At 52.7% G+C, this 21,676-nt stretch overlaps 11 protein-coding genes across 11 annotated transcripts; 8 read left to right on the plus strand and 3 right to left on the minus strand.

The window, feature by feature from the left end:
* Nucleotides 1–1,054: 1,054 nt before the first annotated feature.
* On the plus strand, nucleotides 1,055–2,767 carry SIR2 (NAD-dependent histone deacetylase sir2; the record flags this gene model as incomplete). Its single annotated transcript, XM_064834718.1, has 2 exons — nucleotides 1,055–2,659; nucleotides 2,747–2,767. 2 exons carry the CDS (start codon nucleotides 1,055–1,057, stop codon nucleotides 2,765–2,767), a joined length of 1,626 nt encoding a protein of 541 aa, XP_064697589.1.
* Nucleotides 2,768–3,113: 346 nt separating this feature from the next.
* Nucleotides 3,114–3,634, plus strand: LTS14_002012 (uncharacterized protein; the record flags this gene model as incomplete). Its single annotated transcript, XM_064834719.1, has 2 exons — nucleotides 3,114–3,129; nucleotides 3,180–3,634. 2 exons carry the CDS (start codon nucleotides 3,114–3,116, stop codon nucleotides 3,632–3,634), a joined length of 471 nt encoding a protein of 156 aa, XP_064697590.1.
* Nucleotides 3,635–3,969: 335 nt separating this feature from the next.
* Nucleotides 3,970–4,630, plus strand: LTS14_002013 (uncharacterized protein; the record flags this gene model as incomplete). The annotated part of the gene is made up of 2 exons (XM_064834720.1): nucleotides 3,970–4,416; nucleotides 4,484–4,630. 2 exons carry the CDS (start codon nucleotides 3,970–3,972, stop codon nucleotides 4,628–4,630), a joined length of 594 nt encoding a protein of 197 aa, XP_064697591.1.
* Nucleotides 4,631–5,420: 790 nt separating this feature from the next.
* trl1 (tRNA ligase) lies at nucleotides 5,421–7,874 on the plus strand (the record flags this gene model as incomplete). The annotated part of the gene is made up of 1 exon (XM_064834721.1): nucleotides 5,421–7,874. One exon carries the CDS (start codon nucleotides 5,421–5,423, stop codon nucleotides 7,872–7,874), a length of 2,454 nt encoding a protein of 817 aa, XP_064697592.1.
* A 335-nt stretch (nucleotides 7,875–8,209) lies between these two features.
* LTS14_002015 (uncharacterized protein) lies at nucleotides 8,210–8,859 on the minus strand (the record flags this gene model as incomplete). The annotated part of the gene is made up of 2 exons (XM_064834722.1): nucleotides 8,210–8,711; nucleotides 8,771–8,859. The coding sequence occupies 2 exons, from the start codon at nucleotides 8,857–8,859 to the stop codon at nucleotides 8,210–8,212; spliced, it is 591 nt and encodes a 196-aa protein (XP_064697593.1).
* Nucleotides 8,860–9,755: 896 nt separating this feature from the next.
* On the minus strand, nucleotides 9,756–13,192 carry LTS14_002016 (uncharacterized protein; the record flags this gene model as incomplete). The annotated part of the gene is made up of 2 exons (XM_064834723.1): nucleotides 9,756–13,022; nucleotides 13,118–13,192. The coding sequence occupies 2 exons, from the start codon at nucleotides 13,190–13,192 to the stop codon at nucleotides 9,756–9,758; spliced, it is 3,342 nt and encodes a 1,113-aa protein (XP_064697594.1).
* A 299-nt stretch (nucleotides 13,193–13,491) lies between these two features.
* On the plus strand, nucleotides 13,492–14,998 carry VMA13 (H(+)-transporting V1 sector ATPase subunit H; the record flags this gene model as incomplete). Its single annotated transcript, XM_064834724.1, has 2 exons — nucleotides 13,492–13,786; nucleotides 13,842–14,998. The coding sequence occupies 2 exons, from the start codon at nucleotides 13,492–13,494 to the stop codon at nucleotides 14,996–14,998; spliced, it is 1,452 nt and encodes a 483-aa protein (XP_064697595.1).
* Nucleotides 14,999–16,247: 1,249 nt separating this feature from the next.
* LTS14_002018 (uncharacterized protein) lies at nucleotides 16,248–17,513 on the plus strand (the record flags this gene model as incomplete). Its single annotated transcript, XM_064834725.1, has 1 exon — nucleotides 16,248–17,513. One exon carries the CDS (start codon nucleotides 16,248–16,250, stop codon nucleotides 17,511–17,513), a length of 1,266 nt encoding a protein of 421 aa, XP_064697596.1.
* A 240-nt stretch (nucleotides 17,514–17,753) lies between these two features.
* LTS14_002019 (uncharacterized protein) lies at nucleotides 17,754–19,457 on the minus strand (the record flags this gene model as incomplete). The annotated part of the gene is made up of 2 exons (XM_064834726.1): nucleotides 17,754–18,954; nucleotides 19,147–19,457. The coding sequence occupies 2 exons, from the start codon at nucleotides 19,455–19,457 to the stop codon at nucleotides 17,754–17,756; spliced, it is 1,512 nt and encodes a 503-aa protein (XP_064697597.1).
* A 382-nt stretch (nucleotides 19,458–19,839) lies between these two features.
* Nucleotides 19,840–20,622, plus strand: LTS14_002020 (uncharacterized protein; the record flags this gene model as incomplete). The annotated part of the gene is made up of 1 exon (XM_064834727.1): nucleotides 19,840–20,622. One exon carries the CDS (start codon nucleotides 19,840–19,842, stop codon nucleotides 20,620–20,622), a length of 783 nt encoding a protein of 260 aa, XP_064697598.1.
* A 255-nt stretch (nucleotides 20,623–20,877) lies between these two features.
* On the plus strand, nucleotides 20,878–21,587 carry RPL10A (60S ribosomal protein L10A; the record flags this gene model as incomplete). Its single annotated transcript, XM_064834728.1, has 2 exons — nucleotides 20,878–21,268; nucleotides 21,325–21,587. The coding sequence occupies 2 exons, from the start codon at nucleotides 20,878–20,880 to the stop codon at nucleotides 21,585–21,587; spliced, it is 654 nt and encodes a 217-aa protein (XP_064697599.1).
* Nucleotides 21,588–21,676: the final 89 nt, after the last annotated feature.

A 21,676-nucleotide genomic window follows, 5' to 3' on the forward strand; every position in this document is an offset into this window, starting at 1 on the left:
GATCGGCATTTGAAAAACCGAGTACACTCTCGCCTTGGGGAGCACGGCGTTTACATATACCGGACATCACAAACTCTGTACAGCATTCGTACAGTCCGCCAACATTTTGGCCACTGCACATCTACCTAGATCCAAGGACATAATCATCGCACATGGCTCATCAGGAGCATCAAAATCTATCTCATTATCAACACAGTATTTCTATATGTACACAGGGGCGGAAGGCAGATCACGGCGTGAGGGAACAGGGCAGTGGAAGTGTACACACATATCAAAGGGAGAGTTTCTATTATTGTTGGCGAGAGATTACGGCTGGCGTGGCATCGCTTTTGCTGGCGGATACCCCAATGAGCTATTGAGCTCGATTTGTTTATGTGCTTGATGGTAGCCCCATCCTCTGTCAGCTGCGCTGTATAGAGTGTACAATATCTCGAAGGATCTATCCTCAGCACCTCTGACCTCAATATTGTCACGCCGTCGTCATTGCTGGCGGCTTGTCCGGCGCCAGTGGATGTTCCCTGCTTGGCATGCTGGATAGCTCGATCTGGCAAAAAAGAGCTTCTGAGGCTCATATCTCAACGCACGCAGGCATGGGCGGCATTTTGACCAGATGTCGTTCATCTGTGAAATCAGCTCCTCCTTCTGCGCCTATATTGTTATTGCGTGGTGTTGCCATTAGGTCGCTGGAGGGGGTGCTCTTGAGAAAGCGTCACCAAGCGGTTCTCCTCACGTGACCTTCTGAAAGACCGACTGAGGCGTGGGAACACACCCTCAACACTCGAAAAGAGTAGATTCATACAGGTAGATCACAGCTTAGGTGATTGAGAATATAGCATAATCAAGTCGCTCTGCGCGACGTATGGCGGACATACTACCCTCTCTATTGCAAGTATCGTGCCAGCCTGCTGTGCCGTGGCTGAGGCTTTAGGCGCTAGCGCTGCACTTCAACGTATATCTCCTGCAGGTACAAACGGCCAACAAACGTAAACACAAACTCAATATTGATGCCTCTTTACACCAACCTACCTTGACTGATAGCAAGGTAGAGCAGGCCATGGATCGGTCGCGGCCGCAACCTCCATTGCCGTCAGTGGCGACACCAAGGGCACAGCTCAAGCGTAAGCACGGCGAGATCGCTGACCCAACTCAACTTAAACGTGGCGACAACCATGAGCAGATCGCCGGACCTGGACCTGAACAACCTGTATTTCTCAAGAAGGCCACCGAACCTACCAGAAACGGATCACAGCCGCCGGAAGCTGCAATCGACAATGAGGACGAATCCGAGGATGACTCGATGCTTGAGGACATTCTTGACACTATTGAGCTCGATCCTTATGTTGCAGTCGATGATGACAATATTGGCCTGTCAAAGACGCAATGTCAGCAGCTACACCGCGAGCTGCGGAAAGACGGTCCAGAGGCATTTCTCGATCATTACTTGACGAAGAGCAGTATCACATCGAAATTGACGGAGAGCAATATCACACCGAAACTGCTCGGGTTTGCCTTTGGAATAAGTCCTGGTTTTGCGTTCGAAGACGATGACATATTCGAGCTGGTCCTCCGGAAGACAATCTCACGCGCATACAAGAAACGACTTAAGCTTGCTGAGTACAACACGATCGACGATGCTGCCAAGTTACTCCGCTCAAAGAAGAATATCATGGTCATCACTGGCGCAGGCATATCGACCTCCCTCGGTATACCTGACTTCCGATCGCAAGGCACTGGTTTCTACGACAAGGTCAGAGCTATGGGGTACGAGGGTGGCGAAGACGTCTTCCAGATTGATGAGTTCGACAGGGATCCGACGATATTTTATAGCCTGGCTGGCGACATTCTGCCCGACCTCAAGCGCTTCTCGCCCACACATGCTTTTGTCAAGCTACTTCAGACCAATGAACGCCTACAAACCAACTACACGCAAAACATTGACAATCTGGAGGAGTTGGCTGGCATTGATAAAGCTCGTCTCATCCAATGCCATGGTAGCTTCGCTACAGCCAGCTGTCGGAAGTGCAAACATAAGGTCCTAGGCCGTGCAATCTTCGATGACATCCGTAAACAGCGCGTCGCTAAGTGCAAGCGCTGCATACAAAAGTTGGCGGAGCAGCCGCCTCCTCGACCACCGCTCAAGAAGCGCAAATCGAAGTTGACCCTGTTTCGCAAGAACGACTGGGAAGATAGTAGTGATGATGACGAGAGTGCTTACGACATGCCACAACCAGGGATTATGAAACCAGACATCACGTTCTTCGGTGAGAAGCTCCCCAACACATTCTTCGATCGCTTCACGGAGAAGGACTGCAAACGAGTGGATCTGGTCATTGTGATCGGCACGTCGTTGAAGGTGGCACCCGTCAGCGAGATGCCCAACTATCTTCCGCATAGCGTGCCGCACATCTACATTTCGCGTGAGCCAATCGCGCATGTCAACTTCGACATCCAACTGCTTGGCGAATGCGATCATATCGTATACGAGCTTTGCCGACGAGCTGGGTGGGCGCTGAAACATGAGATGATTCCGAAGGACTTTGGGGTGAATGTCGCGAAGGTAGAGGGCTATGATTGTAGGTGGTATATCCTTCCCAAGGGAAAGAAGGTGGGAGAGGAGAATGTCGAGAGCAAGGCTTCCAAACCACACAAGAAGCCAGGAGTGAGTGGTATCCTGCCAGTGAGGTCGTGATGCTGTGCGAATTAGGCTGGGCACGGTACGAAATGAGCATCGCAAGCATACATGTAGAGGTTGATCGACCAGCAATAGCTTGTATAGTAAAGTGGCACGACATGGACATCGTCGCTTTCATCGCGTATGATTATATCGTCTATCTCCAGTGACTTTTGAGTGAATGATTGTTCTTGACCATTTAGCCTCGCGCTCACTCCACAAACACGTCCCCGGAGTTTCACATGTGACTGAGCTGCCACGCCCAAACACCTTCAGTGCTCCGCATCTCGAACGACCTTCCTTCCTGCATCATCCCAGGACTTACTGAGTATTGCTGTTCTCGTTATCGCAAGCTCTTCAGATCCTCTAGTGGTCGCTCGCGCTTGATTCTGAGATATCTCCTACGCTTTACAAACCACTTGAGACGACTATCACCACAAACATGGACGTTGTGCAGGGTGAGTGCTTGTGCCCGTGATCGTTGCTGACTATCTAATGACAACGTCAGACTGGGCAGCATACTTCCTCAATCAAAATCCTCAGGCGTACGCGACGTACACGCCCTACCTCTGGCAGTTCTACAACGCCCTCAACACCGTCAAATCATGGATCCTCCCTATCATCGACCAAATCTCACACAAACCCGACTTGGCTACTATCGCTCTACTCCTGGTCATCGTGCTAGTTTCTCTAAAGATTCTCGACATGCTGTGGCAAACGGTAATCTTCTGGTTCAAGCTAGCAAAGCAGATACTGTTCTGGGGTGGACTAGCAGGACTGGGCCTCTGGTTGTGGAGTAGAGGACCGGAGGGTATGATGCAAGATGTGCAGTATTGGCAAGGGGCATGGAGCTCAGAGTATGGGTATTGGAAAGAACAGGAGAAGATAGCAAGGTTGTCAAGGCAGGGTGTGAATTATGGTGCTCCACCGCAGCCCGTACAGCGTGGATGGTTTGGACGATGAGTGAGAAGGCTAGATGGAATATTGAGTGGAATATGTGGTGTTACGACTTGTCTATGATTTAGCGATGGTGTGCGGTAGTGTGGGCTGTATAGGGCTGGAGAGATGATTATCGGTTGGCGAAATATGTGGATGGCCTCATGCGAACATCCCTACCAGGCTGGTCGCTCCTTCCACGGCCGTCACGACACGACCGCGTACCTTCCTCAAGTTGCCAGTTCTGCCTGGCGACGTGTTTCAGGCTACCACGGATGCCTACTCTACTCAGAGCTGTATTTTTTTCACCGAGTCACTCCTGTCAGATTATCCGACTACAAATTCGCAGACAACCACGGAAAATGGGCAATGACAACTCAACCTTCACCACCAACTACGGTCGCTCCGACCATGATCGCGACGATCGCATCAAGAATCGCTTGTCCCAAAAATACAGTGCCGAAAATCGCGCTCAGCTGCTCAAGTGGGCGACCGCAACTAGCTGGAAAGACGTCCTCGATCTGAATCGTGCCTTTCTTCGCAAGGAGACGGAAGCCACGCCATTCTATTGTGGTCCAATCTACTGGGAGACTGTGCCAATGGTCCCCGCTCTCGAACGCCTTCACGACTACGGCATCTTCACGACCGCCAGCCAGCCATGGCGCGAGGAGGGTCCGGAATTCTCCAAGTGTGGCTGCTGCGACGACTATGCCTTCTTCCATACTCTCAAGCGCGCATTCGTCACCTTCATCTTGCCACAGCCCGATAAGAATATCTCGCCACAGGTTCGCAGTGACTTGATTAAGGAGGTAAGCGGCCGACTCCTGATGTTCCGTAGTGTTCTGAAGCCGTGTGCTAAACCACCTCCCGTTCCAGCTGCTTGCAGACAACCGCATCTACACTTCCGTCTACGATGGCACGAAGGGCTTCAGCAACTTCCCCAGTGATCCTACTGATTACAACACGCACATCACTCGCAAGGCAAGCCGTCCTTTCCCAAAGTCACCTACGAGATCATGCTAACAACATGGAAGACCCTAAACGCACAAGCTCTCCTCACGAAAGAAAAATGGGCTTGCACGAATGATGTGCACGTCTTCCAGCACAGCGACGTCAGGCCGAAAGACGCACAGTTCGTGCCGATGACAATGAAGTCAAGCCCTGTCTTCAGTGCAAGGCTCCTGCACATCAATGTTTTGGCGCGCGCTTGGGGCGAGCTGGACGTGCTGGATCTAGTGGAGAAGGCGGCTGTCGCGGCTGGTATGAACCCAGTGTTCGCAATGTGAAGGCCAAACGCGAGAATCAGGAACAGCAGCTTCTGACGGTCTCGACTGGACTGAGTGGTATAGCATGCACCATTGCGCTGATGCACGACATACTTAAAGTAGACTGCTCCAATGTGTAGCCTGAGGCACAAACGCTTGCAGCAGCAACTCTGAACTTTCATGAATCGCGCTGCCTCGCATGTACACAGCCCTTTAAACAGTCACACTTGCCGCTTCTCAATCTGTACATCGTGAAAACCGTTTACTATCGAGGAAGGGAATGCGGCAACACCGCAGGCGGTGTCTAGCTCGAGTGTGTCTGCAGCGTGAGTCAACAGTTCCGCCACCACTTCCATAAATTCTTGAAAACAATCTCTGTTTGGTACATCAACACGACGGTCGCCGCTACTTCACAGTGCAGAGACGTGGAGGAGAACCACAAGCGTTTTTGGGGCTCCTGAATTCATCTTAAAGACTGAGCCCTTGAGTCTGTTCTTAGCTTTCGCTGAACACTCTCGGACAACCATTGCATTACCAACATTACAATCATGGCTCAACACCGCGAAGCGCCTCATAGGCCACAAGACGTTCAAGACGTTACTGAAATGTTGCAGGGCCTCGAGAGCAATAAAGGCAAAGGCAAAGGCAAGTCTGGATTCTCGGTCAAGAAAAGCACATTTAACGTCCACGGGATCAATGTCGACTCCTGGCGAATGCAGGACTGGGACTACAAGAAAGAAGGTCTGCCTACCTATGCCCGAGGAATCTTCACGACCAAGACCACGAAGGGTACCCCTGAGATCGTCACCCGAGGCTACGACAAATTCTTCAACCATGGGGAGGTCCGTGAGACCGGGTGGGAGAACGTTGAGAAGAACACTCGAGGACCTTACGAACTCAGCGTGAAGGAGAATGGTTGTATCATCTTCATTTCCGGACTCGAAGATGGTCCTCTCCTGGTCTGCAGCAAGCACTCCACAGGTGCACGCACCGACACTGATGTCAGTCATGCTATGGCAGGTGAGCAGTGGGTCGACAGGCATTTGGCTACGAAAGGAAGGACACGACAGCAACTGGCTCTTCGGTTACGTGAGATGAATGGTACAGCCGTGGCTGAGCTCTGCGATGACGACTTCGAGGAGCACGTGCTGCAATACACACCTGATGCTGCTGGGTTGTACCTGCATGGTATAAACCTCAACCTGCCAGAGTTTGCCACATATCCTCATCACCTGATCGATCAGTTCGCCGATGAGTGGGGCTTCAAGAAGACCATGTATGTGGTCAAGGAATCGCTCCGTGAAGTGAGGACCTTCCTCGAAGGCATCGCTGAGACTGGGAACTACGATGGTCGCGACACAGAAGGCTTCGTCATTCGATGCCAGTCAAAGGCGAATACTGGAGAGTGGCACGACTGGTTCTTCAAATACAAGTTCGAAGAGCCTTACCTCATGTACCGCCAGTGGCGTGAGTGCACGAAGGCTGTCATTGGTGGTCGGCAGCCAAAGTATAAGAAGCACAAGAAGATCACAGAGGAGTACATCGACTTTACTCGGAGACAGCTACATGCAAATCCAGGACTGGGCGAGGCCTACAACCAGAATCACGGCATCATCAAGATGAGGGACGACTTCCTCGCATGGCGTGGCGTGAAGGGCTCGGACATCATTCGACAGGAGGAGCAGGAAGGTGACGTGGAGAACGATAATGTCCGTAACAATGTCATTCTCGTTCCCGTTGCTACCATTGGCTGCGGCAAGACCACTGTCGCTCTAGCACTATGCAGACTGTTTGGCTGGGGCCACGTTCAGAATGACAACATCACCGTCAAGAAGGGCAAGCCTCTCGCCTTTGCTCAGGCTTGCTGTGCAGAGCTCCAAAACGCACCAGCCATGATCGCAGATCGTAACAACCACCAGAAGCGTGAACGTGAGCAGCTTATCACCGACGCCCACCGAACAGTGCCAAACGCCCACTTCGTCTGCCTGCAGTACGTGCATGGTCGTGGCGACTATGATCGGATCCGTGCCGCGACTCGTGAGCGCGTACTGACTCGAGGGGATAACCACCAAACCATTCAAGCCGGCAGCAAAGGCCAAGGCGAGATCATCGAAATCATGGAAGGCTTCATGCATCGCTTCCAGCCTGTCGACACAGAGTCGCGTCCTGATGATGGCTTCGACGTTGTAATCGATCTGGACCCATGTGCCGACTCTCGTCAGAACCTGGAGCATGTGGTTAGCATGATGTACACTGAATTCCCGAAGTTGTTCGGGGATCAAGACATGCCCTCTGCGCACAACATGGACGCAGCAATCGATGCCGCCATGAACAAGTACACCGTCGATATCAAGCATGAGATTAAGAGCCGGGAAAACGGCCGTGGCAAGCCAAGCCAGGGTTCGACGTTTAATGGTGCTCTTAGCCAGCCAAATGGCAAGGCCAAGGAGCGCAAGATCGACTACTTCGCCGCACAAGTCTCTCCGACACGCGTCTCCGCCATCCTCGACACCTTGTTCCGCGAAGCTCCCGCTGAAACTGCACGGATGTACCAGATCCTGAAGCAGACAAGGCGGCTTCAGCCCGAATTTCACGTCACCCTCATCCACCGGGCTATGACTGGCCAGTTCCCAGAGCAATGGAACAGGCTACAAGATCTGCACAACAAGGCCACCGCACCCACAGCGGAGCGCCCATATCCTCTTCCAGAATCCAAGCTCGGTATGTGCAAAGTCCGTCTTGAGCGCGTGGTCTGGGACGATCGTGTCATGGCGGTTGTCGTCCGGCTGAGTCCATTCGAGGAGGGTGGCGAGCAGTTTACGTCTGTCAATTCCACGGCCCATATCACGGCCGGTACTGCAGCTCCGAGCATCAAGCCCAAGGAGTCGAATGATCTACTGGAGCGGTACTTGAAGGAGGGCACGAGTACGGGTGTTCAGGAATTGGTTGTCAAGGGGAATGTGGAGCTGGAGGGGACTGTTCGTGGAGTTCTTCAGAGATAATAGAAAGCGATTTGATGGAACAGTGGCACGATGAACGTGCGTCAAAGGCAGGGCCGAGGTTCGAGGTTCACGCAGTGGTCCATTAGGGATAGAGAGCAGGCAGCCACGCTAGCGAGCATTTAACAGCAAACTGTCGTGGAAGATCACGCTGAAACGAGGTCACGCGTAGCGTGATGAGTAGAGCACGCAACACAGTGTAGTAGTAACTTTTGTGCTCGAAAATGTTGTACAATGTCATTAAAGCCTGTAGCTATCGCAGCCTATGCAAACACCATGCTGAACCCAGATGTTCCATATCCAGCATTTTGTCCAATCAATTTTGCCCAATCTTATTTTTACAAAGCAAAGAGACCGACAATGCCAACGGCACCAGCGAGACCCATGCCGACAATAGCGGTTGGGACGGCACCAGCAGCAGAAGAGGAAGATGCGCCAGCGCTGCCGGATGCGCTGCGGGAGGCAGAGGCGCCAGTAACAGAGCCAGTAGAACCAGCACCAGACGAGGTGCCAGTGGTGGCACCAGCGACCACGGAGCTGTTTTGGGCTGACAAGCTGGCGAGGATGCTAGACTGGCCTGCAGAGACAGCGGTCGAGTTGCCAATGGCTGATGAAGCGATGGCAGTCATGTTGGCTGCGCCGGTGACGTTGGCGAGGGAACCGCCAGTTGCGAGAGGTACAAGGTATGTCTGGATGTCTGTTGGGAGAGCCGTGAACCATGTTGGTGTGGCGGTGCTGAACTCGGCGGCGATCTCGCTGGAAGCAGCGGCTGGGTTGGTCATGGCCTCGGCGATGAGGGAGGACGGGAGGGCAGTCTGGAGGACCTGGTAGATCAAAACGCTGATGGAATGGTCAACTATCGTCGTGGTAGACTGCGTTTTGCGTTTCCGAATACTTACATGTCTGCGCTGGAAGAGACACCGCCAGCCTGAGGAGCCGCGAAGGCAGTGGCCACGAAGGCGGAAACGGCGAGATTCTTGAACTGCATATTGACGGTTGATTGAGGTGTAGCTGGAGCGACTGTGGTGAAGAAGGCGTATGTTATGGATATATCGTTGAAGTGGTGGGGTAAGATATACAATGACAAGGAAGAATGAAGTGTGCAAGTGCTTATGTACAAAGTAACTCGCCGATCAAAGGATAGGAGCCTATATTAAGTCGCAGGAGTCGAACGCTCTGGACAAACTCGTCGCCTCTCCCAACAAAGCTGAGCTCGTAAGCATTTACCTGCTCGATGTGGTTAGGCCTATACTGGACGCGCAACCCTTGAACGTTCGCGACATTGGGTCGCGGTCGGAACAGAGCCGCGAAATAGAACGGTAATAGTGGTTCCGACCAATAGAACGATCTATGGCTCTGCTTCGGAAGATTCTGCTGCGCCAGTTTCTGTGGAGTCTGAGTTGCGAGAGTATTATTATTGAGGCTGCTAGGTCACCTGTCTGTAGTTGTCGTGTGGTAGCACGGAGCACATGGGCGATGCTGTGCTGGTCGGCCACGCCTATGATGGCGTATAAAAACTGCTGCGGCTCTGGGATCATAGTCGTTCGCGAAGCATTAGCCGAGTCTGGATAGTCAAAATGCTAAAGCACATAGTTGCGCCGTTGGTTCGAGCTTGAAACAAACCAAACTGGCGTCGCCACAATTTCGCTTGCGACGCTCGACCTAGCACATCCACCATCGCGGCCATCGGCACTTTCTGACAGACGACTCAAGACACAATTTGTGGCATACCACGTGAGCATAGCCTACCAGTCCGCTATGCTCTAAAAGAGACGAGCGAGGCAGTAACCTTGATCCGTCGCGAGCAAGCCGTCGTGCTGTTTCGACCGGCTCTAAGCTGGTGGCTGCACTCTGCCAACCAGAGCGATTGCGGTCATCGACATATCAGTGTCCATTGTCTTCGCTCGGCTTGTAAGCGTTTGAGCGTCCTATTCGAAAAGATCGAATAATCTTGACGGTGTTTCCAAAGGCCACCGCTATCGACTGGTCATCAAGGTATGCAACAGGACCTGCCTTGTGGACATAAAGCGAGTATTGCCCATCGGCAGCAGGCGAATATCGCAGTTCGACTGTCTCTACCTCACCGTCGCTGGTGTACTTGTAGACTTCCCACTCATCGATTACGTCCTGCGGCGGCGCTATTCTTTGATGGTTCCGGAGGCGTGGACCTAGCGAGGTATCGGATGCCCTCCCCCTCAATTTCGCATCTTCCGGCACGGCCTTCCTGCGTAAGCCGATTACGCCATGCGAAGGAATCGTAGTCCAGACACCAGCGTTATGTACGTCGTGTATGGTTCGCTGGCTCGTGGGTGACATGCCGCATTCGATTGAGCTGCGTTGCAAGCACAATAGGTTGTTATTCCCTTCCTTCTCAGAAACTTCAACACTGAATGCCTCGCTATCTTGAGCTTCGCAGACGAGCGAGATGGACTGAAGAGCTGGTCCGCCACATCTCTGACACTTGGACACGTTTGGAAGTAGCATTCCCGTGATCGTGCCCGTGGAAGACTGTGCGAGCGGCATCATCTCTTCGCCGGTTTCTCTGCTCAGAAGTACTTCCGCGCCATGCGTGAGTAGGAAGTCATTGGTGTGATTGGTCTCGGATCCGGGAAAATGCGAGATATTCACAGCATCGCTGAGTCGTCCGTGTCTGGCAGTGAACGAAAGGTGACGTGTGGCGTCGATGATAAGATCACTTCCACTCCACACGAGGACGATCAGCTTGCAGTCTTCGCTTACAACGACACAAGAGCCTGCGGCGACCATCCGACCACCGAGGAGTGGCACGTCCGAGACACGTGAGTAGTTGTTTTCCAGGCTATCGACCGAGCGACAGAGTAACCGTCCGCCAGAGGTCAACACCACCAGATGGATTTTCGCCTGCCCACTGCTACTCGAAAGCCGCATCAGCCGGAAGATTAATGCAGGGTTATCATCTGGAAATTGTGGAACAGAAGACGCTATGATATTGGTCTTGCAGTTATATAGCAAGATCTTGTCGTCACCACAGTGGCAGGCCAGCCATTCCGCGTTATCGTCAATGACAGCTGAATGGACAGGCCAATGTATGGTCTGCAGCACTTCTGGTGGGATTGACAAGGTACTGTAAGCTTTCTGCGCTCGGTCAAAGACCGCGACGGCAATAGTCCTGTCGAGCGCAACGGTCACGAAATGACCACTCTCGTTACCGGAAATCCTGACGACATCCAGTCTGTGTGGTAGCAAGATGGATTGCACCGTCAAACCTTCCTCTAGCCTATCACTGTCGTTGTCATTGTCGTCGCTCGGCTCGCTGTAAAGCAGGAAGTTCATCAACACCGTCACAAAAGTGACAGCGAAGACGATGGCTACAGCCACTTGATAGAAGTGGTGCACAGCAAAGCTCGTCAACGCATGCATCCAGGCTTCGGTACCAACAGGTGCCCCAGTGCGATCAGCTCCAGATAGCACAACGATCAAGGGCGCAAAGACTCGTATCACGAAACTGTCAGCACCTGGCTTTGCGAGGCGCATCACTTCTCGTGCAGTATCGAAGTCTTGCATTCTCATCCATTCGCCGGGTGTAAGTGTAGCGTTCATCGGTGGCGGGGAGAATGTATCGAAGTCAGCAATTCCCTTAGGACCTCCCTTTGCTAGTCCAAGCAAGTGCGTAATACTAGTAACCTTCTCATGTCTCTCAAAGAAGTGGTAGTTCAGTGATATGATGAACGTCGTCGTTACAGCCGTGCCGGCCATCCGCGTGCTGAATGGTAGTCGACCACGAACTAGTGCGTCGAACCATGTGTGCTGTGATGGCGATGGCTTGCGTGCTCTGCGCTTGTGCTGCTGATTTGCTCGTGCCAGTGCATCTTGCAATTCAAGACGCCGGATATCGACGTTGAGAACAGCCACAAAGAATGTGAGTAGGAAGAAGACGTCGAATAAGGTGGCGATGCAGGCGAAAGCACAGAAAGCTGCCACACCTGGTGACACGAAGCTTGCCAGTATCGCTAGGATTATCACGTTCTGAGCCGCGGTCGCCAAGCAGATTGGCCCAATATCTCCCAAAGCATTAGCTATACGTTGATCTGTCGCCAGAGTTGCTGGATATGCAAGTACAGCATTGATTAACCGGAACATGTTCTCCAGGCCAATAACCAGGACCACGAAAGGATATGCGTTCTGAGGGATCATGCTCAGATTGATTTTCAAAATTCCACAGATAGTAAAGCTAGCCAAAACCGAGCAGGTCATCTGCGTTATGGCTGTAACGACCAGACCAAATCTCGAGTGAAAGGCTTTCAGTCGTCGAAGGCTCATAAGCACATACAGTGCCATCATGCTGTAAGCAAAGGTCAAAGCCAGATTCTCTTGTAAGCTGAGCGGTGTAAAGCTGAACTCGTATACTCGATTGCGAGTCACATCACCATCGGATGGGAAGAGCGTGCAGTTGTCGCAGGCCTGTGGTTTGATCGTCTTCATTTTCTGCTGCCATGACCCTCCTACGCCATCTCTGACCTTGTTCATGAATGTCAATACCAAAGCATCGGCTGCTCTGAGCTTGCGGCGATCGAAGACTTTGCCGGCAAAGACGGACGCAGGTCGTAAAGCCACATTTAGAGAAGAAGGCGTGCCAGCTTGCGCATTGATAGTATCTACTATATCAGTGTCGTGATCGATCATCTGTGCTGAGCTATTCCAGTACATCAATGGCGAATGATAACCCCACGACAGCGTACTCGAGCGCAGCTTCTCGTCCAAAGCTGGAAAGATGTCGGTCAGATTTTCGTCACCGACCAACCTCTCCTGTATACTGAGAGCACTCTTTAGCACATCCTTGTCCAGTGCCTTCATGTAGCTGCCGTGCACCCAGATCTGGCGCATCTCGACGTCGATGTGTCGAGAGTCTCCGTCGAATGGCTTCGCGCTTGTCCAGACATGGTGAGGGTAAGCAGCAAATCCTGCCGTCGGGTTCTCTGCCAGGAAGATGGTCGGGTAGCTGAAGCCCACAGCTATAGCGACCGATACTAGCATGGCTACGAGCCAATGTTGAGCAGTGGTCTTGCCGTGTCGGTAGAAAGCCCTCCTGATAGGATGGTTGGCCGACAGGCGAGGCGGCTGCGTTGTGCCACGCAGGGGGTAGAGGAGATACCAGAGCATGATCGAGTCGTTCTAGAGTGCCGCTCTGTTTGAGGTTCGAAAAGTGCCCATCTACCAGGTACTCAATCAAGCAGTACTCAATTGTGGCGCAAGGCTCCAGTATGAACGCTTCGAGAACTGATGTGCGACCAAGGAATGCCGCCAGCATCAGGAACAGGTCCGGTAGAAGCTGTCACTGACATGACTTTGGTGCGTAGTCAGCAGTCAGTGTAAACAGACCTGTTTGGTCGAGATGGCAAGTGCTTACATCGTACGATGAATATATTGGCCATCGTCGCTGCTCGTCGAGGCTGGCATCCGTACGGCGTGCTGTATATTAGTCTAAGCCTAAACTGGAGCTATCGCAGAAGCAACGTCAGTGAGGCAGCTTTCATTGAGCTTCACACTGGCAGCGATTGATAGATCTCGGCCCCATCCACCCTCTCGCCCGGACACATCAGACTCTGATCTGGGATATATCGGCCATATCAAGGCGAACATCATGTCACTCGATCCGCCTGCGTACATCCAGTCGCTACAGAACAATATCCGAGCACGACCAATAAGCTGGGAGGGAGCTGTCCGAGCGAAGACGATCACAGATGCAGACTTGAAGAAGATCAAGGCAATCGACAAGGTTCGGAAGGAGCAAAGGAAGCAGGTCATCGAGTCGGATACCGATACGTATACTGCACTTCTACTTGGCAATGGTGAAACGAAGAGCATATTCGAGGGCGCAGCAAAGCGAACAGATATCCTGCAGTACATGCTTGTGCTTACTGGCGATCTCATAGAAGGTGTGCTATTGGGAACACAGGTCATTCGAGAAGTGCTACACTAACACGTTGGCAGACATACCTGCCCTCGTCGACTCCCTCGTGAACCACCCACATCCTTACAAGGCGCTCTTACCACTTCTGAAGCAGTCAAACAATGCCGAGGATCCCATACCACTCCTCACCTCAGCTGTCTTGTCATCACTCCTCTCCCGAGCTCTGATAGCACAGCCGAAGTCCAACCCAGAGATCGATGAAGCTCTACCGAAGATCTATACCTACATCTCTGCGCTGTCAAACACTTCGGACTCGAATCTACAAGACATCGCGGTACAGGAGTACAGTGCCCTACTGAGAACCTCGAAGTCGCGACAGCAATTCTGGAAGCAACGAAAGGAGACTCTAGGCCCCCTTGTGGATGTCCTGCGCAACGCTACTGGTGGAAAGGACACCGACAGCACGTTATACAATGGCTCGGCTGGTACAAGCATACGCAGTGGCGCAGAAAGCACCAGCAAGGTCGGAGGGGGCGTTGGACTCCAGCTGCTATATCACGTCCTCATGGCTATATGGCAGCTGTCATTCGAAGGTAGACTTGTCGGCCCTGGTCTTGACGAGGACTACGACGTCATCCCGCTCTACATACATCTCCTGCGCGTATCGCCAAAAGAGAAGACTACCCGGCTGCTGCTCGGGACCCTGTACAACCTACTCTCCTACAACAAGAGCACTTTGATGCCAGCGGCCCTACCAGCCAAGCTCCCGTCCGTGTTGACCAACCTAAAGACACGACACTTCAACGATGAGGATCTGCTAGAAGACCTGGACAAGCTCACACAGATGATGGATGAGTATACATCTTCACAAACCACTTTCGACGAATACGCATCCGAAGTCAACTCCGGCCATCTTCGCTGGAGTCCACCACACAAAAGTGCAGACTTCTGGCGCGAAAACGCAAAGTCCATCATCGAGAACGAGCAAGGTGCGCTTTGCAAGAAGCTAGCAGAGATCCTGAGCAAAGACTGGGCGAACGACAAGCAAGTTCTTGCCATAGGTTGTAATGATGTTGCATTCTTGGTGAAGGAGTGCCCGGAGAAAAGGCGAGCGCTCGAGAAGATGGGGCTGAAGTTGAGAGTCATGAGCCTCATGCAGGATGAGAACGAGAGCGTGCGGTGGGAGAGCCTCAGGGCTGTGGGTGAGTGGTTGCGGTACAGTTTTGACAGTCAGTAGCGAGGTGGGTAAGCTTGCGATCCGGTCTTGAGGCGAGCGCGGTATCATAAGCTGTCTTCAAGCGAAGGGTGTATCTAGGTTTGCTAATGGGATGTTCCGAGCCTCTGAAACTGCACTGCCTTGAGCACGTGTTGTTAGATTTCTGCTTCTGAGACGGAGCTCGCGCCTAGTGGCCGTATCGGATATGCATGTGGTTCGGACCTGGACCTGATCTGATATTACACAGCCACATGATCTGCACTCGAGATACTGGGTACGGCATTAGATCGCCACATCGTGGCGCAACTCTTCGTGTGTGTGTCGCCTAGATTTGTCGCAGAATCGTTCCTCGCACGAACTTGTGTTTCTTGACGGTATATCCTGTCACCACTTCATCCCATAACTCGGAAGTGTCTTGCTGGCGCCGAGAGGTACAGCCGTGTCATGACATCTCTGGATTTGAGCCATTGACGTCCAAGAATCATGAAACAGGTTTTGCTCCACGATGAATCCTTGTCAGCCTCGGCGAGTCGTCCCGTCTCTGACTTCACCTGGCAGACCCTGTTTCAACCACATCCGGTATAACGAGCGCAGATCAGGCAACGGCAAGGCGTTCGAGTGACGTTGGCGCACGGCACAGCGACGAACCACCGGACATGCGCCACAGGTATGACTGCACAAGTGTGGCTACCTTCCCTGTCGGGCTCGAGCCGAAGAAGGATCAGCCACACATGTTCCCGAACAGACTTCCACGTTCCCTTGCTAAGAGCTGTCAACCCATGTTTCTTGCGTGCCGCCCAGTTCTGCCCTGCATCAGTGCTGCGTCTGTCTTCTGCCAAAGCGTCCCTGCGTCCACGAGGACGACATCAACGCTTCCCGTATGGCCGGACTGGTCATTTTAATGGCAGGGAGTGTGCTGGCGTCGGCAGAGGAGACGACTTCTTCGAGCAATGAAGATTGCCGATCATATCGGAGGCCAGTGGTGTCGCGGGCAGCGTATCTTCTGCCGCCGCACCGCCCTGCTTCTCGAACCTTTCCATTGCTACCTCATATATGATACTACTGTAGAAAGACGGCTTCAAGATCGTCCCTTGTGCCGCCTACTACGGACTACGTCTATCATTTCGAGTCGTGGCCTACTTCTTTTCTCTTTTACCTTACAACATCCTTCGTATTGTCCTGTCAACGAGCCCACTATCAAACTTTACTGCAAGTGTGTGGTGATTCTGCTACAATTACAGCGGCGATCCTTCAACGGTCAGTCTTGGCCATGTCACCCACTGGAGTAACTACATGGAAAGCCGTTGCGCTACTGCTTGCGGCGACTGCAATCTCACCAGCCATAGCACAACAGAGTCAAGGTCCGACTGTAATAGCATCAGCAGATCCGTCCGCGACAGCCACGTCGCCGACCAGCACCATAACGCCGGCGAGTACGCTAAACTCTGCTTCTGGAAGCGCTACTACAAGCAATGATGTTCCTCTCTCACTTTGGAGCCAAGCGGAAAGCTTATTGTCATCTTACTACCCGTCAACAACACTTACGCAGGTTGCGTCCCTGACATGGCCAAGTGCTGTGGTCATCGGTTCCAGCACGTATTCAGTACCTGCAACATCGGTATCCTCGATTGCTCCAGCGAGGACGGGCTCTTCCACTAACGCCAACCCGTCACAACAGCCTAACATCACCAATGATCAGAAGCTCGGCATAGGCATTGGTGTAGCCCTAGGTGCTGTCGCTCTCATCCTTCTGGCACTTGTGGGCTGTTGCCTGCACCGACGAAAGAAGTCCACTGGCATATTCTTCAAGCGTCGCGGCACACCCTCCATCACGGACAGCGATATCGGGGCGTGGCGATCGCCAATGCAGAGACACACCTCCATACTATCCACCGCCCGACCGAACAACTGGGCAGAGCGATACGACCGTATGCCCGAGCCACCGATGTCGAGTCTGCAGCCACCACCAATGGCCATGCATCCCGCATACGCTCGTCAGTACTCGAATTACTCTTCTTCAGAGGACAATCCCTTCTTCACTCCCGAAGAACGGTCTTTACAGCACAAGATGGACGGTGCAGCTGTGGCGAAAGAGCTGCGAGCAGAGCCGGCTGGCCAGCGTGACTCATATGATTCGATGGCAGCAGCCGCGGCTGCACCACGCCACTCCTACGACTCGATACAGCCGGAGCCAGAAATGGAGAACCGTCCGCCAACGCCTTTCTCACCAATGATGATGATGGCGAACACTCGCGACCATGGGACACATCCAGCTGAGCGCAGCAACCCATTCTCCAGTCCAGAGGACGATGAGGCAGACGACATTGTCTCGCCGATCTTGCCTTCGCGAAGTCCTGAGCGAAGACACTCGCCCATGATACATTACCCGTCGTGGGGTGAAGTATCCGAGTTCGATTTCAGTGGCGAGGGTAGTCGAGGTCGGAGTGTGCGAGGCCAGTCAAGCTATGAGAGTAGCAGTGGCGACGAGTACAGACCAAGACGTGAATCTGTGCTTGGGCGGTACGAGCTGGCTTAGTCCGATGGGATGGTGATGTTTGATACTGGTACTTTTTCGAGGTTGCAGCAGGATGCAACGATATCATGGATTTACGGCACATGCGATTCGTGGAGTTAGCTGAAGTTTGACTCGAGAAGCATGATTCTGTTTCTTTACATATACCCAACAGGCTCACACTGGCTGTTCGAGTCGTACATAGAGTAAATTGATACAAAAACACAGCATAAATCTTTTTATCACACTCCGAGCTCAGCTGGGTTAAGCCCGTGAAGTAAGGGAAGTCCAGGCTTGCCTTGACCCCTGCCAGACCTTCTGAAGGACACCGACCGTCTCAACACTACCGCTGGCAACACCAAACACGAACAGCATAACCCAGCTCATTGCCAGAATCACGGCAAACGAGACCCAATATTCCTTGACTGTATAATCAATCCCATCAAATTGCACACTAAAGTAAGCCGACATTAGGCTGACCGGCAAGAACGAGATCGTCGCTTTCGTAATCAACAGCGTGATCTTTGTCAGCCGCTCCATATCCAGAGACTCTTTCATGGCAATGAGGTTGAAGTTCATGGTAACCAGTGAGTCTTTCTGCTTGAGGTACTCTTCCACCTCGCTCAGGGCATACAGGTCGATCAGGTCCTTGAGCCGTCGGAAACGTGATCGTGCGGCGGAGGTAAAAGAGACTCCCAATAGACTTTCCTTCTCCGTGACCATTGGGCGCACAGTGCTCAGCGATGACAGCTCGCTGGTCTCGCTGATGACATGCGAGCCTTGGAGCGATGCTGGGGTTGCAACTTGTGGCTCCAGGAGGCGGTCGATAATGCGATTGTAGCTCAGATAGTGGCGCTTGAGGACGCCAAGTTCCTTCCCAATGCAGTCCAGGCGGTCGATGTGGCAGAGCTTAGGTGACTTGAACATTTGCGCCCGTAAGCTCACTAGCTCGACGCCATATCGACTTTCTTTGCGAGTGACCAGAATGTAGCTGTTATACCAATTCTCGAAGATGTAGTAGAAGAGCAGTCCTGGCGCATCGGGCTCTCGGTGAGCAGTCTCTTCTATGGTGTCACCGAGACGTGTGCGAATAGGTAGAAGTGCCATGGGATTGCGTGACATGCGCTCGTCCTCGACTACTCGAGACAGAGAACGGAAGACGTTGAGGAGATTCCGTCGTGTCTCTTGTAGGATGCGCTGCTGTGTTCCGCTCAATACACCACCTGCGAACGGAAATGGATCCTCGTTGATCGTGATTACTGTACTATCGTCACACAGCACAAGCCAGGTCCATATTCTCGTGCAATGCGGCAGTATTCCATTGTCGTCCTCGGAGTCTGCATGCTTCGTGCCAAAGATTGAGTTATAGCCGATGCAGACGTAGCTTCGCCCGAGGTCGACAGACGAGTAATGCCAGAGGTCGTCGATGATACGATACAGATTGCCGCGGGCAACAGAATCATAGCTAGCGATGGAAGCGTGCTCAGATAGCTCATCTATCTTGTTCTCGGAATTGTCTAATGAACCACTGTGTTTCGATCTGTTGCACCAGTGTGCCTTGCGGGAGAAGTTCGACGTAGGGCTCCGGCTAGCTGAACGCGTTGACATTCGCGGATCTGAGCACATCATTGCCAGTAGGCGTGGCGAGAAATCGTACCGTCTGGCCAACACTTCCAGGATAGCCTGCTGCTCGAAAGGACGCCACAGGTTTACCCAGCGAGCGTACGATGCATCCGGCCTCTCGGCATCGAGCAGTTTCGAGGTGGAAGCGAACGGTAGATCAAAGGTCGCATAAGCAGCCTCATCGTTGAAGTCGAGAACAAAGGTGGCGGCAGTGCTGCTTTTCGCTATGTTGAGCATACGCTTCAAGCTTGTCGGGTCATCCAGATCCTGTAGACTGTCATGGATGTGGGTATCGTCTATGGCCATGTAATATCCCTCCATACTGGTCAGGGTTGTGTCATCCATAGCGACCAAGCTGATGCGCCAATTTAAAAGTGCAGAGTAACATCGTGAAGAACAAGAGGAAGTTGGTGTCGCTGTGAAGTATTGGTCCGGAGAAGGTCGTCATGTGTAGGCAGTCAGTAGTCTGCAAGACTTACCGGTTGCCTTACTGCAACAACAAAGCACCGCGAGCACGCGCAGTCCTGATGAAGTGGCAAGTAAGACAAAGAGGCCGCACGCCTGCTCAGCAGACATGAGGATGTCACGTGCCCGCCCCCACGTCACAGGATGCGACCTTCTTGAGTGAGTCAAGTAGAAGTGTGCGGGAGTCATACAGAAATTGAGAATACCTTTCTTCATCCGGCAGTGCTCTTCAATTTGTACGTGGCGTAATCGTGAGACGGAGATGGAGAGACGACTTACCACGGACATTCTCAAGCTGCCAAACCTGTCCGACCAAACCCAGACCAGTCCTATCATCCTCGATTTGGCACAAAGATGGCGCTCGTTTCGTCTTCACGCATTGCAGACAGCGCCAGAAGCATTCGCAGCTTCGTACGAGATTGAGAGCCAGCAGGGGGTGGAGAAGACGATCGAGCGCTTGAGTAGCTTGAAAGCTACGACTTTCGTAGCTGTGAACAGCCCAAACCCACACGGCGATACTAGCCACATCCCCAAACGACTCAACGTTCTCGAGGCTCCATGGGTAGGCACGATCGTTCTGCTTGGGCCCTTGACAGATGCGAGCTCAAGCAGAATTACGGCGACGAAGGATCCTTTCGCAAGAGTCGCAGCATCGGATCATGTCGCCAGTATCGAGACTTCCACGATTGAGGCGGAAGAGGATAATGATAGAACTCTAGAGACTTTGCACTTTCATCTGAATGGCATGTTCGTCGACACCCAAGCTCGAAGCCGAGGGCTAGGCCTGGCTCTCATTCAAGCTGCTCTGACTGAAGCCCGGCATCTGGGTGAGGCGAGTGACTCGAAAAGTTTCAAGGCCACCATTCTTGTCGATGATTACAATACGGCGGCCAGGAAGTTGTACGAGAAGGCTGGGTTTGTGGTGGTGGGTCGAGAAGTGTACGAGCAGCAGCCGCGAGCGCTTGTCGAGGGCGAGAGAGCGCGTACAGAACGTGCAGCACTACTCATGGAGCATGTGCGTATCATCGAGTCACCAGATACTTGATTTGTAGAAGCTGTATAGGGCGTGCCTTGTGGTCTATCAAGCAAAGCATTCTCTGGTGCAAGAAGTGAGTCTTGCGCACAGATTCTCTTCCGGCTGACTCACCACCCCACCGCAAATCTTGGCGAAGCCTCCAAATTGTTCGTCGCCTCTCCATCTAACTCTTCTCCCTACTCCCAACGAACCAACAACTACGAACGCAAAAGCCGTACCAATACCACTCCCTCAAAGAGATATTGGAAGACCGTCCCGCCCATCATGTCGAAGATCACGGTCGCTGGTGTGCGTACCAACGTACAAGAACTCCTCAAGTACTCGAACGAGGAGAAGAAGCGCAACTTCCTCGAGACCGTCGAACTCCAGATCGGCCTCAAGAACTACGACCCGCAGCGCGACAAGCGTTTCAGCGGTACCGTCAAGCTGCCCCGTGTCCCGCGCCCGAACATGAGCATTTGCATCTTAGGTGATCAGCACGATATCGACCGTGCGAAGCATGGTGGTGTTGATGCTATGAGCTCGGAGGATTTGAAGAAGTTGAATAAGAATAAGAAGTTGATTAAGAAGTTGGCGAGGAAGTATGATGCTTTCGTCGCTTCCGACTCCTTGATCAAGCAGATCCCTCGTCTCTTGGGTCCAGGTCTTTCTAAGGGTAAGCTTTATATATTCCTATCTTACCACTACATCTAAGCTAACAATCCCCCCCAGCCGGCAAGTTCCCCACCCCCGTCTCCCACAACGAGGATCTGGGTGCCAAAATCACCGAAGTCAAGTCGACCATCAAGTTCCAGCTGAAGAAGGTGTTGTGCATGGGTGTCGCTGTCGGCAACGTGGACATGAGCGAGGAGGAGCTTATCGGCAACATCATGTTGTCCATCAACTACCTCGTCTCGCTGCTGAAGAAGGGCTGGCAGAACGTGGGCTCCCTGACCATCAAGGCCAGCATGAGCCCGCCCAAGCGTCTCTACTAGATGCTGAGTTACGTGCTGGTATGATAATCTCCTCTGCCTGCTTAAGGTTCAAAGAGGAGTGGATGGCCTAATACGAGCGTGTGTCTACG

Source organism: Recurvomyces mirabilis, assembly GCF_035927965.1.
Source record: "Recurvomyces mirabilis strain CCFEE 5264 chromosome Unknown scaffold_4, whole genome shotgun sequence".
NCBI classification, from domain to species: Eukaryota; Fungi; Ascomycota; class Dothideomycetes; order Mycosphaerellales; family Teratosphaeriaceae; genus Recurvomyces; species Recurvomyces mirabilis.